This window comes from Cnephaeus nilssonii (assembly GCF_951640355.1).
Source record: "Cnephaeus nilssonii genome assembly, chromosome: 20".
In the NCBI taxonomy this organism is placed as follows: Eukaryota; Metazoa; Chordata; class Mammalia; order Chiroptera; family Vespertilionidae; genus Cnephaeus; species Cnephaeus nilssonii.
The window spans coordinates 10,082,130-10,097,232 of NC_137091.1; the positions used below are offsets into that span (position 1 = coordinate 10,082,130).

General features: G+C 38.0%; 1 protein-coding gene across 2 annotated transcripts in view; it reads right to left on the bottom strand.

Moving 5' to 3' along the window:
* Positions 1-15,103, bottom strand: part of PHLPP2 (PH domain and leucine rich repeat protein phosphatase 2) — a 75,831-nt gene that overhangs the window by 18,350 nt on the left and 42,378 nt on the right. For both annotated transcript variants that reach the window (XM_079759899.1, XM_079759898.1), the window contains exons 5-12: positions 13,957-14,082; positions 12,515-12,669; positions 9,909-10,055; positions 9,284-9,514; positions 7,204-7,406; positions 4,591-4,651; positions 3,261-3,356; positions 1,508-1,663 (exon numbers count right to left, since the gene is read on the bottom strand). In XM_079759899.1, the coding sequence (XP_079616025.1) occupies positions 1,508-1,663; positions 3,261-3,356; positions 4,591-4,651; positions 7,204-7,406; positions 9,284-9,514; positions 9,909-10,055; positions 12,515-12,669; positions 13,957-14,082 (1,175 nt within the window). The remainder of the gene's footprint in view (positions 1-1,507; positions 1,664-3,260; positions 3,357-4,590; positions 4,652-7,203; positions 7,407-9,283; positions 9,515-9,908; positions 10,056-12,514; positions 12,670-13,956; positions 14,083-15,103) is intronic.

Here is a 15,103-nt window from a genome sequence, read left to right on the forward strand (position 1 = left end):
CTGAAATCTACCTTAGCTTCATCTTTACTATATGTCGCCCCCGAAAGAGTGCTGTTGAGTATCATGTTCACAAATATCCAAACTGTGAAGACACTCTTTGGAAAATTTTTTGTCAGATTTCAACGTCATCGTATTTATTTAGCCAAGCCCCTTGAAATCCCCTAATAATAGGCATAGTGCTGTTTCCAACTGTTTGCTGTTACAGACATTATAAGAGCACCTTTGTATCCTTATCCAATTATTTCTTTATACTACATTCCCAGAAGCAAAATTGGTTGGGGTCAAAAGATACATATATCTTTAAAATTTTCATATATATTGCCAAACTGAGCTCCAGAAAGGGCAATACCAATTATACTTACAATATGTATTATATATACAAACATTGTTTTTCTTTCTTTTTATATACAAACATTTTTTAGAATTTCCAAAGATTTTATTTTTTGGAAAGTCCAACCAAGTGTATTGAGATGTATAAGCGGCCACACGAAGAACAAGCCAGACACTTGTAAGCTAAATGCCTTTTGTATGTTTCCTGTAGCCAGCAATTTTCAACCTTTGCATCTCATGGCACATATAAACTACTGAAACTCTGTGCACACCAAAAAAGATGTATTTCTTGCTGAGCTCATAAAAAAAAAGATATAATTTTGATTCACTCACACCAGAGGGCTTGTGTTGGCTGTTGTCATTATTTTATGTGACAATCTAAGGGAAAAGTGGTCAGTGCCCCTGACTAAATAGTCAGGTATTACATGTTTTAAACATTCTTGCAGCACACCAGTTGAAAATCACTGCTATAGCCTATGTTAAATTACTACTGCTTATCTCTATTTTCTCCATTTCTAAAGTGAAGATAATATTGCCTTCTCCATATTGCAGAAGGCTATAAAACAAATCTTCATTGAATGGTGGGTGACATACACATTAGGTATACCTGATTATGGGTGTTAAAGTAAGAAAACATATTACTTATTGCTAATTTACAATGAGAAAGCAAGTAACACCTTCTGAAACAGTGTTACCTTTAAATGCAGTTTTCAAAGTAGGTAGTAAAACAGTGATGCAAATAAAGAATAAAACTCAATGATAGCTTGGTAAAGCTAGAAGCAAAAACAAAATTAACTTTAGTGGTATGTCCTTTTCTCCTAATGAGAAAGCTGAAAATTGTCAAGAAAGCGGCATGAGAGCACTGCAATTTCTCTTTAAAGGTCATAACTGAATTCATTTTCTGAGATGAAAGCCTGAACTTTCCCACCTGTTTGAAACTGTTTACAACACCAAAACTTCTTACGTGTTTGATGGTTAATTCAACTCTAGAGTCGAAGATTACCACCTCATAAAACAGTGTCCTGTTTTATTTCATAGAAAGTACAAACGTCTCCACCCATAGCTGGGCTAGGAGGTAAACTATAAATCTAGTTCCAAAGGTCACCCCAATGACAGGTCAGCGCAGTCTGTGCAGCCTAATGATTCTGCTCTTCTAAATAACGTCTGCGGTACTTACTTTAAGGCCTTGGCGAAGAGGGTATCCGGCAGCCTGGTGAGCAGGTTATGCTGAACATCCAGCACCTCCAGAGGGGTGTGCTCCACCAGCACGGGGAGGTTCTGCACGTGATTGTGTCCCACCATCAGTTTTCTAAGACTCAGGCTACTAAGAATTCTGGAAGTGGGCAGGGAGGGGGGACAGTACAAAGAAACAAAAAACTCACTTAAATCTTTCTTTCTGAGTCTGCCCTTGGCTATTTCACTAAATGAGTAAATGAACAGAAACATACTCTTCTAGACAGTATAATCCCTGACAAGTGCCTGAGCCAAGAAAGCAGCCATGGCCATATGTTTACCCACCACCCACCAGGAAGTCATTACGGTCATCCTGGGAAAAGGGGAGTTAATGAAAGCAACCAGCACCGAACAGATCTAAACAAAATATTTCTAGAATAAATCGACTGAGATTTAAGTCTAGACAGCACCAAGAATTGAACGAATCTATTAATATTAATATAGGTAACTATAATAAATTAATAACAAAATTCATTATAACAAAGCCACTATTCTGTGCTTAAAATGTGCTAGGCCACTTAACTATGAGGTTCAGAAGAAATAGTGACTGATTTGCCGAAGATCTCACATTGAATGTAGTCAATGGCAGTCAGGATTTGAACTAAGGCCTGATTCCAAGGTTGCGCTCATCCCTACTATGCTACAAAAGCCTCTAGTTTAATTTAAAACACTCCACTAGGTGATAACTACACATTTTACACCTTATGTAAATGGTATATTCAATGCTTGTGAATATACAATTTACCCCCTCCCAAGCACCTCTCTCTTTCCCCACTCTACATGTAGAAATCCCACCATCTTGTATCTTATAATTATTCAAAGTTCTGAATTTCTAAAACATTTTATTCAAAGTTCTGAATCTCTACAACATTTTATTTATACAGTGCAGTGATGAAAAGTGAAGGCAAGAATGACAACATTCAGCACTTGCAGGCGTGGCTCAGTGCTTGGAGCGTCAGCCTGCACACCGAGGGTCTTGGGCTTGGTTCCTGGTCTAGTGGGGGTGGGAGGGTGGTGGGGGCGCCATACCTGGGTGGCAGGTTCAGGGCACGTGTGGGTAGCAATCAATCAATGTGTCTCTTTCACATTGGTATTTCACTCTCTCTCCCTGCCCCTCCACTCTCTCTAAAAATCAATGGAAAAAAATATCCTCACTCCTCGGGTAAGGATTTTTTTAAAAAAAGAAATGACAACATTGCAATGTCAGCACTCATTACTTCCTAGTTAAGTGTGACCTTGGGCAAGTTACCGAGCCACTCCAAGCCTTAGTCTCCTCGTCTACAAGATGAGGATAACAGCACCTATATAATAAGGCTGTCAAAGGATTAAATAAAAGTTCTCAGAACTTCGCCCAGCTCACAATAACTCATCCAATAAAGAGTATCTACTATAAGTATCATAGCACCAACCTATGCCTGCAACCCGTTACGTTTTATCAGTTAGATGTGCACAAGTCCCCTCAACTACCTGCTTATTACTAAGTTTCTTACAGACCAGCCTATGCATTAGCTGTTACTGTATCACTCACAGCACTTCATACTGCCCTGCACTCAGCAGGTACTAAATATTTATTGAACAAATAAATGAAAGTACCTATCCAAAGTAATCCCAATCTAGGAGAGTAATACATGCATGCACACACAGATATCATTATACACATACATAATATATATATATATATATTAACACACACTTACCTCACAGGAACCTCTGTCAGAAGATTATAGCTCACATCTAATATTTCTATCTTCTTTGCTTCACAGGCCCAGTCAGGGACACATTCCAGCTGGTTTCTATCAAAAATAAATCAACACAAGTCATCATTTACGATGATGAGTGGAACTCATTTCATTAGTCTGTAATATACCTGTTAACTGGCCCATGAGCCCCTTGAGGGCAGGAGCACTATACATAAGCATTCTTGGTCCACTTCCAGAATGCACTAGGTGCTCAATGAATGTCGCTGATAGAGAGGCGGACAGAGATAAGCACCCAAACGTGTAAAACCCTGGGTCAATTATACTGCATGCTCAAAGAAGATACAAAAGCTCTCAGCAGTAGGAAAGCATACATGTGATGGGATGGTTGAAGGAGAGATGTGGAAAGACTTAATGGAAGAAGTGGCATTTTAAACAAACCTTTGAAGATGACTATAGGTAATAACTGGGGAAGAAGAATAGCAAATTCTGGGGGAAATGAACAAAATGAATAAAAGTGAGGAAGTAGGGGCACAAGATAACTAGTGGGGGGCTTCAAAACATTTAAAATGTGAATGCAAATATTTAGTATAGCACTGAGCAGACACCTAGTAAAAATATTTTTATTTTCAGATATTACTTAGCCTCTCTAGGCCTCAACATATCTACTGATCGTTCGATTGAGACGATGAGGCAGAATGAAGTGAGGGATGTAAGAGAAATGCTGATACGGCTACGATGGCTCAGCGAAGGAAGCACTTTGTCTGGAATGGATCAAGGCAAGCTCCCTAAGAAATAGGACATCTGGGTTAGAATTTGAAGAATGTTGGACAATGACCTGAAGAGAGGAGGACATTCTAAGAAATAGGGGACAACATGAGTGAGAACACAAAGGCAAGGAAAGAAATGGCATGACATATGTGGGAATAATGACAAGCAATTTGGGGAAACGGAGCCGAGAGTGGTAAGAAACAGGCTGGAGAAAATGAAATCATGTCCAGAAGACTGACTTTACCCTGCAGGTACAGGGGGATCACTGAAGGATTAGTAAGTAAGTACAATGTCAGTTTTGTACTTTAAAAAGGTCACTCTGTGGCTACATGGAGGTCTGGTTGAGATGATTATATTAGTAAAAGGAAGACTAATCAGGAAGCTGTTACAGAATTCCAGACAAGAGGTGATATAGGCCTAAGGGAGTGGTAATACATATGGGAGGAGAAGGACTTCAGAAGTATTTAGATTTCTTGTACCTCAAAACTACCAAATTATCCACATACATCTTTCAAATATTAGGAATCAAACAAACACCACCCTCAAGAAACACACTCACCTGGAAAGTTCTAGAGACGTGAGAAGACTGGGTACTGGATAGACATTCACTGCTGTCAGCCCTAATTGAGAAACGAATGGGTGTCAGTAACGTTGTCTAAAGAAGAAAGTAACTGAGAGTAAATAAGGAAAAAGTGACATCGTCAGAAAGAAAACAGGCCACCTACTGACATGAACTAAAGACAAAAGTCACGGGTAACTCACGTGAATGGCGTGGTCTCAATTTGAAGACCAAATACAACTAAAGAAGGATCATATGTACTGCACTGGACTCACACCAGACCAGGAAGTTTGTTAATAGTAACTACTTAATTTTTTTTAAATTGATAATGGGATTTTCACTGGCAATATTTTAACTTTTAACGACAGTACAACATAGATATAGAAAAGGGCAACAATCCTATGTGTACAGATCGCTACATTTTTACACACGGAACACACTAGTGTAGCCAGTGCCCATTACTAGCTCCCAGGAGCTTCCTCTCATCCACCTTCCAGTCTCCTCCCTTCACCGTCCTCACTCCCTATACCACAGGCTACTGTTGCTTATTTACATAAATTACATACAGTCTGTAAAGTTTTTGATCTGGCTTCATTCACTCCTCATTGCACTTGTGAGATCTGTTCATATTACTGCATATGGGTGTAGTTCCTTCATTCTCCTGGCAGTACGAAACTTTTTATATGACTGTACCACAATTTGTTTATTCACTTTAGAGTTAGGGCACTTAAGCACGAATAGTGCTTCTATGAACGTTTTTTCCATGTCTTTTGTGGACTAATATAAGCATTTATGTTGAGTATAAGCTTAGGAGAGAACTGCTGACTACAGGGGGTGCATATACTGAACAGTTTTCCAGGGTGGTTGTACCAGTTTATACTCGCAACAACTGACACTGGTATTTTCAGTCTCTCCTCCGAGTCCCTCTGGTACGCGTGCAGTAGTGTCACTCTGGAATGTGTGCAGGGGTTCAATTGCATATCCCGAATGACAAGTGAAGGTGAGTGCCTTTTCCTATAGTAACTGATCATTTGGATAACTTCTTTTGCGAAGCTGAGTCCTTTACTCTTGAGGCGTCAAAACTGCAAGTGTTGATGTGAATTCTTCCAGCTTGTTGAATTTAAGGATTCTGTAAACAGAATAGCTAAGTTCGAAAGAGCCCCATTTAGTACAGTACTGTGACAGAACCTTGGTTACGAAGGACTGCATCTATGTCAATAAGGTCTTTTCCAAAGAAGCCAGTTATTCAGATCTTTAGATACATTAAGAATAGAAAATGGTCCTATTAGTATTTCCATGACAAAAGACTTACTACCAAACCACAATATCTATGAACAGCACAACACTCATCAGCTGTGACACTATTCTGACCTAATCTCAGCTATCATTTGAAGCTTCTGTAACATGGTTAAAGGCATCAAAAGAATTCCTTAACTATCTTTTATCCTAATAACGCATTTTAGAGATACAGAAAAGACAACAAAATAATGAACACTCTCTTTCACCTATCATGTAGCTTTTAACAAATTTTGACATTCTGCCTAATATACTTCACTTTTTAAATTAAGAATTGAAACATTGCACATACCAGGTAAACATCATCCTGAATATGATTTTTATCATTCCCATGGATTCTTTCATAGTGTTATGGCATACTTATAGCTAAGAAAACAACATTTTTGTGTGTTTTAAAATTTGATAATAACTATCCTAGTGTACATATAATTATGCACTTCCTTTTTTTACTCAAAAGTGCTTCTGAGATTTATCCATATTAACACACAAAGCTTTAGTACCTTGATTTCCATTGCTGTGCAATATTCTATTATACAAATATGTCATGGCTTAGTTTCCCTATTAATAGTCATATATTTTTTTTCACTATAACAAGCACAATGCTGTGATAAGCGTTCTTGTCCACATCTCTTTCTACACATGAGTGTCTCTGGGAGATATTCCAAGCAGGGCCATGTGTCTTCAACTTCTCTAACACCAGCACACTGCTCTCCAAGGTGGTTTTACCAACCGCACTCTGACCGGCAATGTATAAGGTGCTGCCTGTCCCTATCTTCAATATCACTTAGCATTATTTTTTTTATTTGATGAGTATAAAATGTATTATCTAAATTTTAATTCCTCTGACACTTAGTGAAACTGAACATATTTTCCTTTCCTTCTTAAACACAGAAAAAGTAATTATGAACTCTTTGGTAAAGATGAACTCTCCATTAAAAAATGACCTCAACAAATAAGAGGTCTTTTACATGGAAAATATTCCTGGAGCAAATCACTATCAAAACGAGGGGTTTCTCTTTCTAGAACTGATGCAGCACAAGGTTTTAGATTAGAAGTTGGCAAAGGGTTAAATATTTAGTAGATATTTGGCACTTAGTGAAGCTCAAAGCATCTTGTAATGTCTTTTTAATGCATATTACAACCACTTAAGTGTTGATAGCAAACTGAAAAGACAAAGCTAGGTCTCAATGAACTTCAAATTCTACTTTACAGAGAGCATGAGAAGAGAGCGTGAGGACCACCACAGATGCCATTGTTCTTAGAAAGCTCTGATGAGAGCTGTAAGAGAAAAAAACGGAAGCTGGGCAGAGAACTCACTGTTGGAATTGGCATAGAGAGTCCGAAGGGAGAAGCCACTGAGTGTCAGCTCCCTCAGCTGGTTCCGCTCACAATGCAGCTGCTCCAAGCTACAGAAGGAGCTAAGATCTAAGTCAGTCAGTTGGTTGTCCCGCAAATCCATGTGGGTGATGTATTTATTTCCCTCCAGATGTTCAATTACCATGGTTTTCAAATGGTTCATCCTTAATATTAAAAAATAAGGAAATCATTAGAAATAAAATCTACCAAATGTGCTATCAAAAGAAAAATAGGAGAGGTATGTGAAATATGGTAGCAACCATACTTAGGTAAAAACTGCTGTTTAAATTTTAACCCTGCTATTCTGGCTTCTGAACTCACTTACTTGCTTAAACAATAGGGTAGTTACCTCAGCTCCAGATTGAGACCTGGAAACTCACAAAGGTCATTTTCCTGTGCCCGTGGACCAGAACCACAGGAGATTGATTCCCACTGACTCAGTGGCTCCAGGAGTTGACTACCTTTAGAGATTATTAACCCTGCTCAGTCCTGCTTTTGTACAATTTGCTTTCGCAAGGTAAGTCTGCATTCCAATGTCTAGAATTTAGAATTTAGCATTTAGAACAAAGGAAAATTCTTGTGGTTTAGACCTTTAAAAGGACTGCCTACACCTGGACAGCGCGGTCGTGAGGGTGGCCACCTGCGTGTGGTGCCCTCGCGGCCGTCCTGGCCAGTTCAATAAATCCTTGCCTGCTTTTTTTAATCAATTAGCAGCCTCCGGTGGTCTTATTTTTGACTCCAGGGTTCGACCCCACAACAAAATGATGTTTTTCTCTCTTTCTAAACAACTTAAGAATTTCACTACTTGCCTCATTTGCAAGGTACTAAGTTCAGCTTCTGTAACATGACTGAAGGCAATCAAAAGAGAAGTCCTTCTGATTCTAGAACTGAGGCAGCACAAGGTTTTAGATGAGAAACTGGCAAAGGGCTAAATAGTTAGTAAATATCTGACACTTAGTGAAGCTCAAAGTACCTTGCAGATAGCTGTACCTTAAGTTCTTTATTTTAAGTCAGATAATCCAGACTGGCAAATGCATAACAAGTTAAATAAAGAGAAAGGAAAAAAGGACCATGATCCCACAGAGTTCGTTAACTTCCACCCCATACCTACTAAAGTTAGCTGGGGACGAGGGAGTAGGACCAAGGGCCAGCAGATGAGCATAACCTTCTGGGTCAGTGCGTAGCAAAGCAGGCATGGAGGACCTCGGCAAAAGCCAGAGGAAGCAGCCGCCCTTCCCCCCTCCCCTTCTCGGCCTGTTCTCTCTGGTGCTAAGATTCACGTTACGTTAATTAACGGAGTGGAAAATCATCAGTATCTGTATGGAATAGTTCAAGGGCAAATTAGAGAAACTGGCTTCTTGGTTCTGTCTATACAAGTATATTATTTAAGGCACTCAGGCCTGTTCTCATTTTCTTGTATTCCAATACATTTTTTTCTATTACTATATCTTTATAAGGATATCAAAGGCTTAGTGTAAATGACAGCTCTTTGTGTCTTTTACAGCTTCCTTTAGGAAAATATAACTATAAATAGAACTCTTAAAAACTATTAGTAAAACCTTTTAACATTTTAATAATAATAAATGAATATCAAGAAGAAACCCAATGATTCAACAGAAAAATGGTCAAGTTTACAGAAAAACACAAACTACCAATCAATAAGCATTAAGAAGATGCTCAACCTCAATCATAAAAACTGATTAACACAAAGAAATACTATTCCTATCTACTGCACTGGCAATAAGGAAAAAAACTGCTAAAATCCAACAATGACAAGGCTGTGAGGCAATCGGAATTCTTATAAAATGTTGCTGGGAGGTAAGTTAAATAACCTTTGTCAAAGGCAATTTGAAGTCTCTATCACATGGAACACTTATACCTCATTCATAATCTCTGCTATGGATTGAAAGGCGAAGCTTTGTTACATCTTTGAAACTATAGCTTTAAAAGCCTAATGTTTTAAAAAAAGTCTTTATAAAGAGAAAACCTAAAGGTCCATCAGAGGTCCAGCTAAAGGAGATATGGTAACAAGTGACCTTACCTTAAATCTACGTGTTTGATATGGCTCATTCTGTTCAGCATCCCTAGGTTTAGGACTTCCAGTCGATTTCCTGCCATAACCACTTTGTCTAACATGGTGAGTTTCTCATACACCTCGGGAATTTGACTGAAGTTGTTGAAGGAAATTCCAAGGGAGGAAAGCTGTTGCAGATTTCCCAATTCTTCAGGCAAAGTAGTCAGAAAGTTGCCATCAAGACAGAGAGTTTGAAGACTATAGGAAGAAAGCAAAACAAGTCTACTTTATGAAAGGTTTTAATTGGAAAGGGCAGAACTAGAATTATGGATTCTAACTTATGTCACTAATTTTTATGAATCCAATAAATGATAAAATGTCCTAAGTATCTATAGAAACTTATTATTAAGATGGCTTAAACATAACTGACATTGATGGTCCCTCCAATATCAAAAATAGCCGGAGCCTCTGCTGTTGAAACTGAGGGACACTAGTCACTGCTGTAGGCGAGTAACTGCTGCTGACAGAATGCTCATAATACAGGATTTATGTCACTGTGAGAGCACGTAGTACTACCTTCATTCCAAAGGCCAGACCAGTCACTTACTCTGCCAGGGACGTGAAGAAACTAGTGAAAAGTCATGATACTTACTTTAGGAGATTGCCAATCTGACTTGGCAGGTCGTGAAATCCATTACAGGAAAGGTTTAGCTCAGTCAGGGTAGAAATCTCACATAACAATACAGGAAACAACCCAAGTTTATTATGGGACAAGTTCAGGCCCTTCAGATGAGAAAATCTAAAAAGCAAAAGCACAAATTACATATATATACTACTGAATGAGAAAGCAATCTATTTAAATGTTCATCACAGAATTTGTTCCACAAATATTCACTGAGCTCTCACTATGTGCCAAACTGTGCACAGCAGAGATGCTAAGATGACCAATGCTCAGTCCAGGCTACAAGGGAACCAGGTCTAGTGTGATGGGAGGCCTCTCTTTTCCTTAAAAAGGCAAAAAATCTTGAAGACAAGCTTATGTTGGAACAATTAAGTCATACCGATATACGTGAAATCTTTTCCTTTATTAAATTTCTACATGCAATGTAACAAAGACCTAGCAACAATTAATCAACTCATAGACACAGGAATAGCTAACATGTAGACCAAATCCCTTTATAAGCAACTTTTTTTAATATTGAAATTATATTGGTTCAAAAGTCACTTGAAATGAATGGGCCACTTATATGAAGCTTAAGACATGTATACTATATATTATGGAGTTTTACTGTAATGTGATCTGATATACAACACGAAATAGTAATTCCTAGTGCTTCTATTTTGTTGGTACAAGTGAAAGTCTCTATACCGTCTTAGCCAGAGACAGCATTAACCTAAACTGGATCTGCAGAAGTCACTACGGTCACTCTCCTTTGGAGTATCACACTTCACTATGTGCTGGTGCAAGATGGTAAGGCCGAGGCGGTGCTCTCCACGATGAAGCTCTGCATCGCCTGCTTCCGGATTTGAATCCTTGTACCTCACACTAATACTCCTCTTCCAAATTTTCAACTCTTGCTTTCTGTTTTTGTTTTGTTAATCCTCACCCAAGGATATTTTCTCCATTGATTTTTTTTAGAGAGAATGAAAGGAAGGGGGAAACACAGAGAGAGAAACATCAATGTGAGAGAGACACATCAATTGGTTGCCTCTCATGTGTGCCCTGTCTGGGGCCGGGATCAAGCCTGCAACCGAGGTACGTGCCCTTGACCGGAATTGAACCCACGACCCTTCAGGGCTGATGCTCTAACCACTGAGCAAACAGGCCAGGGCTCAATTCTTGATTTCTAATTGTACTGACATTGACTACTGATTGTGGCCTTGGTGCCTTAACTTCTGAATTCCTAACCCAACCCTCAAACTAGATTTACCCTATTTTCATAGCAACTCAGAAGGAAATGCTAAAACCCACTTCCTTAAAATTATAGTTTGTTTTTATTTTTTAAATACCAATATTATTAAAACAATGATCTCATTACTAATCATAGGCTTAAACTTGAAAAACTTTGTAAAATGTAAGATAAAAATCAGAGCTTTCTGTAATTTATTCTAAAAATATCAGTTACTAAGGACGTTTGTAAAATGTCACTTCAATGTGTACTATCTTTTTAATCACCACGTAAGTTGATTGCTTTAATTTCTAATTTCTCCCCTCCTCATAAGAAGCCCAGACAATTACTTATACCAGTGGTTGGCAAACTGCGGCTCGCGAGCCGCGGTTTGCCAACCACTGACCTAGACTCTCGATTCCAGTAATTACAGGCTGTTGTTGTTCCTTGTGATTAAGCCCCATCCCAGTGGTCGGCAAACTCATTAGTCAACAGAGCGGCAAACCGCGGCTCAGGAGCCGCACGTGGCTCGCAAGCCGAAGTTTGCCGACCACTGACTTATACCATATATTTATTCACTGCCATCCATTTTCAAAGGGAAGAGGGAGGTGACATGAGTGGAGATTGGGAATAGAAAATGTATTCTTGCCCTGACCGGTTTGGCTCAGTGGATAGAGCGTCGGCCTGCAAACTCAAGAGTCCCAAGTTCGATTCCGGTCAAGGGCATGTACCTCGGTTTCGGGCACATCCCCATTAGCGGGTGTGCAGGAGGCAGCTAATCGATATTTCTAGCTCTCTATCCCTCTCCTGTCCTCTCTGTAAAAAAATCAATAAAATATATATTTTTAAAAGTGTATTCTAACAAAGGAGATGGAAAATACATGGGTCATACTATAGTCCTTTAGAAGAGAAATAGTTCCTTATTCGAAGAGGGAAGTTTCATAGATAATAAAAGGCTAGAGTCGGCAGTAGCACGTACAAAGAAAAAATAAAGCCCTAACCTGGGAGTGGAATTCTTTAAATTAGGCCTATTCCCTTTAAGTCATTTATGTTTGACACTTCTGATTCAAAAACTTCCATAAACTGAATCTCTCAATTTACCCTGGCTACATCACTATCAGTAACTTAACAAGATAATCTAGATCAATGGCAGCTCAGTGTTGCCTCCGTAACAGAAATTTTGCATCTATTTTCTGTTTTGTAAAAGGGGAAAGGAAAATGGGAAAATTGTGTAAAAAATTTTACTTCCTCTTCAAAAATAGAAAATACATAGATGATGGTAAGCATACTCACTCCTAAGTCAAACCACTAAAATATTGATTATGATTCATTTTTAATAAGTTAGTTCGAAAACCTGTTCTCCACATACTTGTAAAGAGTGTCAAGGCCTCCTGGCCTTTCTAACTGCATGAAGTTATGTCGCAAGTTGAGGTAGGTGATATCTTGACTGTAGAAGAGATGCTCAGGAACCTCCTCAAGGCTGTAACATGAGAGGTCGACAGTACTGATTCGCTGGGACACCACCTGAATCAGGTCAAAGAGAAGAGCCATCTGAGCGAGGACCTAATGCTCTCGCCCAGCACAGTATGGAACGGCATTTACACAAAAAGGCCGGGTTAAAAAGATGAGAAGAAAAAAAGGTAATGAGATCTAATTATTCATTTATAAAAACCAGTTAATATTTACTGTTCCTAAAACCATAAGCTGCTAGGAATACACAAAGGCATGCTATAAAGTGTCTATAAACAAAAGATTAAAAATATAAATCATAAAAGTGGAAAAGTAACATTTCATGCAAGAAGTTAAGATGATTCAAACTAACTACAAAACTCTGGGAGGCAGTGAGATGTGGAAAGACATGTCCTTCTGTAGCCACACGGACTGTGCTACTACAGTTTCTTCATCTGCACTAGTGAAGATAAAGTCAAATAACCAAGCACAGAGCACACTGCTTAGCATTCAAAAGATGCTCAAAAATATTAACTTCTCAGGGCGGAAGAATGCAATAGCTGCTAAAAATTGAAACTAGATTTATACCAAGATTTTATTACACAATGTAAGTACAGAAAATCCAATAAAACAAAAATGAGATTTATATTTCTACAATAGTATGCTAATAAAACATGGGTTCTGAAAAATGGGTCTAAAAAAAACCAAACAAAATACCACTGGAGAAGTCATTCATGTTCTGATGACAGGTCATTATATTGAGACAACCCTTTATGCAATTACTTAGTTCCACAAAGAAAAATGTGTTAAAGTTCTGCAAACAGGAGGATTTAGAAATTGCAATACAACTTTAGAGCACTTGTCATTACGGGCTAAAAAAGTAGAAATTATGCTGCAAAGCTAATTATCCTCAGCATACAGGAATAACGGTTTGTGGCAGGATCAGAGGTCGTGTCCCATCATAAGTTCAAATCTGAAGTGGTTCATCAAAGCTGTGCTAAATGTAAACAGACCAAGGAAACTAGGCTACCAGTTAAGGAATGATTCCATCCATCACCAACTACTACGGTCCAGGGAAAGTCATTTGAATCTCATTCCTTCAAGGCCTTACCCTCCAAACAGAAATGTCATAAAAGGTAAATGCACCTTAAAATACTTTTGAAAGCATTTTGTACTATCCAAATATAAATAAGTTAAAGACCTGACAATAATCCCTTTATTTCATTCATTATATACTCAAAAAGGCCTAGAATAAAATGTGTAAGAATTATAATTCACTCTCTTGGGATTTAGTTTCAAAATACATTTCTATCGGGCTTCTACATTCTTATCGCCACATCATGACATCTGACATCTTATCACCTTGGATGCTTGCCGCTGCCATCTCTGGTACTCGGCCAAAGTCTCAAAGCTGACATGATAGGTCTGAGCCTGGGCTCCAGCTGAGCTGAATGCAAGGGAGTACTGCCTTCGCTTCACTTCTTCTACCTGAAGAAGAACAGGAAAGAAAACCAGAATCCATTTTTTAAAAATCCTAGTCAAAAAGCAAAGGACAATAACAAGATAATAACTCAATTTTTTAAAATAGGCAAAGGATCTGAATAGACATTTCTCTAAAAACTATAGAGAAACGGCCAATAAACACATGAAATGATGTCAATGTCATTAGTTATTAGATAAATACAAACCAAAACATCACATCCACTAGGATGGCTAAAATAAAAAAGACAGGTAATAAGTGTTGGGTAACAAATACAGCAAGGTTGTGGAGATATTGGAACCATCATACACTGTTGGTGAGAATATAAAATGGTTCAACTACTTTAGGAAACAATCTGGTAATTCCTCAAAAGATTAAACATAGAGTAAGTATATAACCCAGCAATTCCACGTCTAAGTATAGACCCAAGAGAACTGAAAACATACATCCATACAAAAACTTATACATAAATTATAGCAGCATTATTCATAAAAGTGTAAACAACCTAAATGTCCATTTATAGGTAAACGTGTAAAAATGTGGTATAGCCATAGTGAAATATTATTCAGCAATAAACAGGAATAAAATACTGATATACACTACAACATGTATAAACCTTGAAAACATTATACTAAGTAAAAGAAACCAGTCACAAAGAACCATACATGGTATGATTCCATTTATCTGAAGTGTCCAGAATCAGCATATCAGTAGAGACAGAAAGGAGATTAGTAGGTGACTAGGGCTGGGAAATTATGGCTAAGGAGGGTTGATTTCCTTTTCAAAGTCATGAAAATATTCTAAAATTGATTGTGATAATGGTTGTATGACTCTTCAAGTATATTAAAAGACATTAAATTGTACACTTTAATTTTTAATTTAATTGTACACTTTAATTTATTGATCTGAGAGAGACAGAGACATCAATTTGTTCCACTTAGTTATGCTTTTATTGGTTGATTCATATATAATACACACACACACATACACATGGTATGTTAATTATATCTCAATAAAATTGTTTATAAA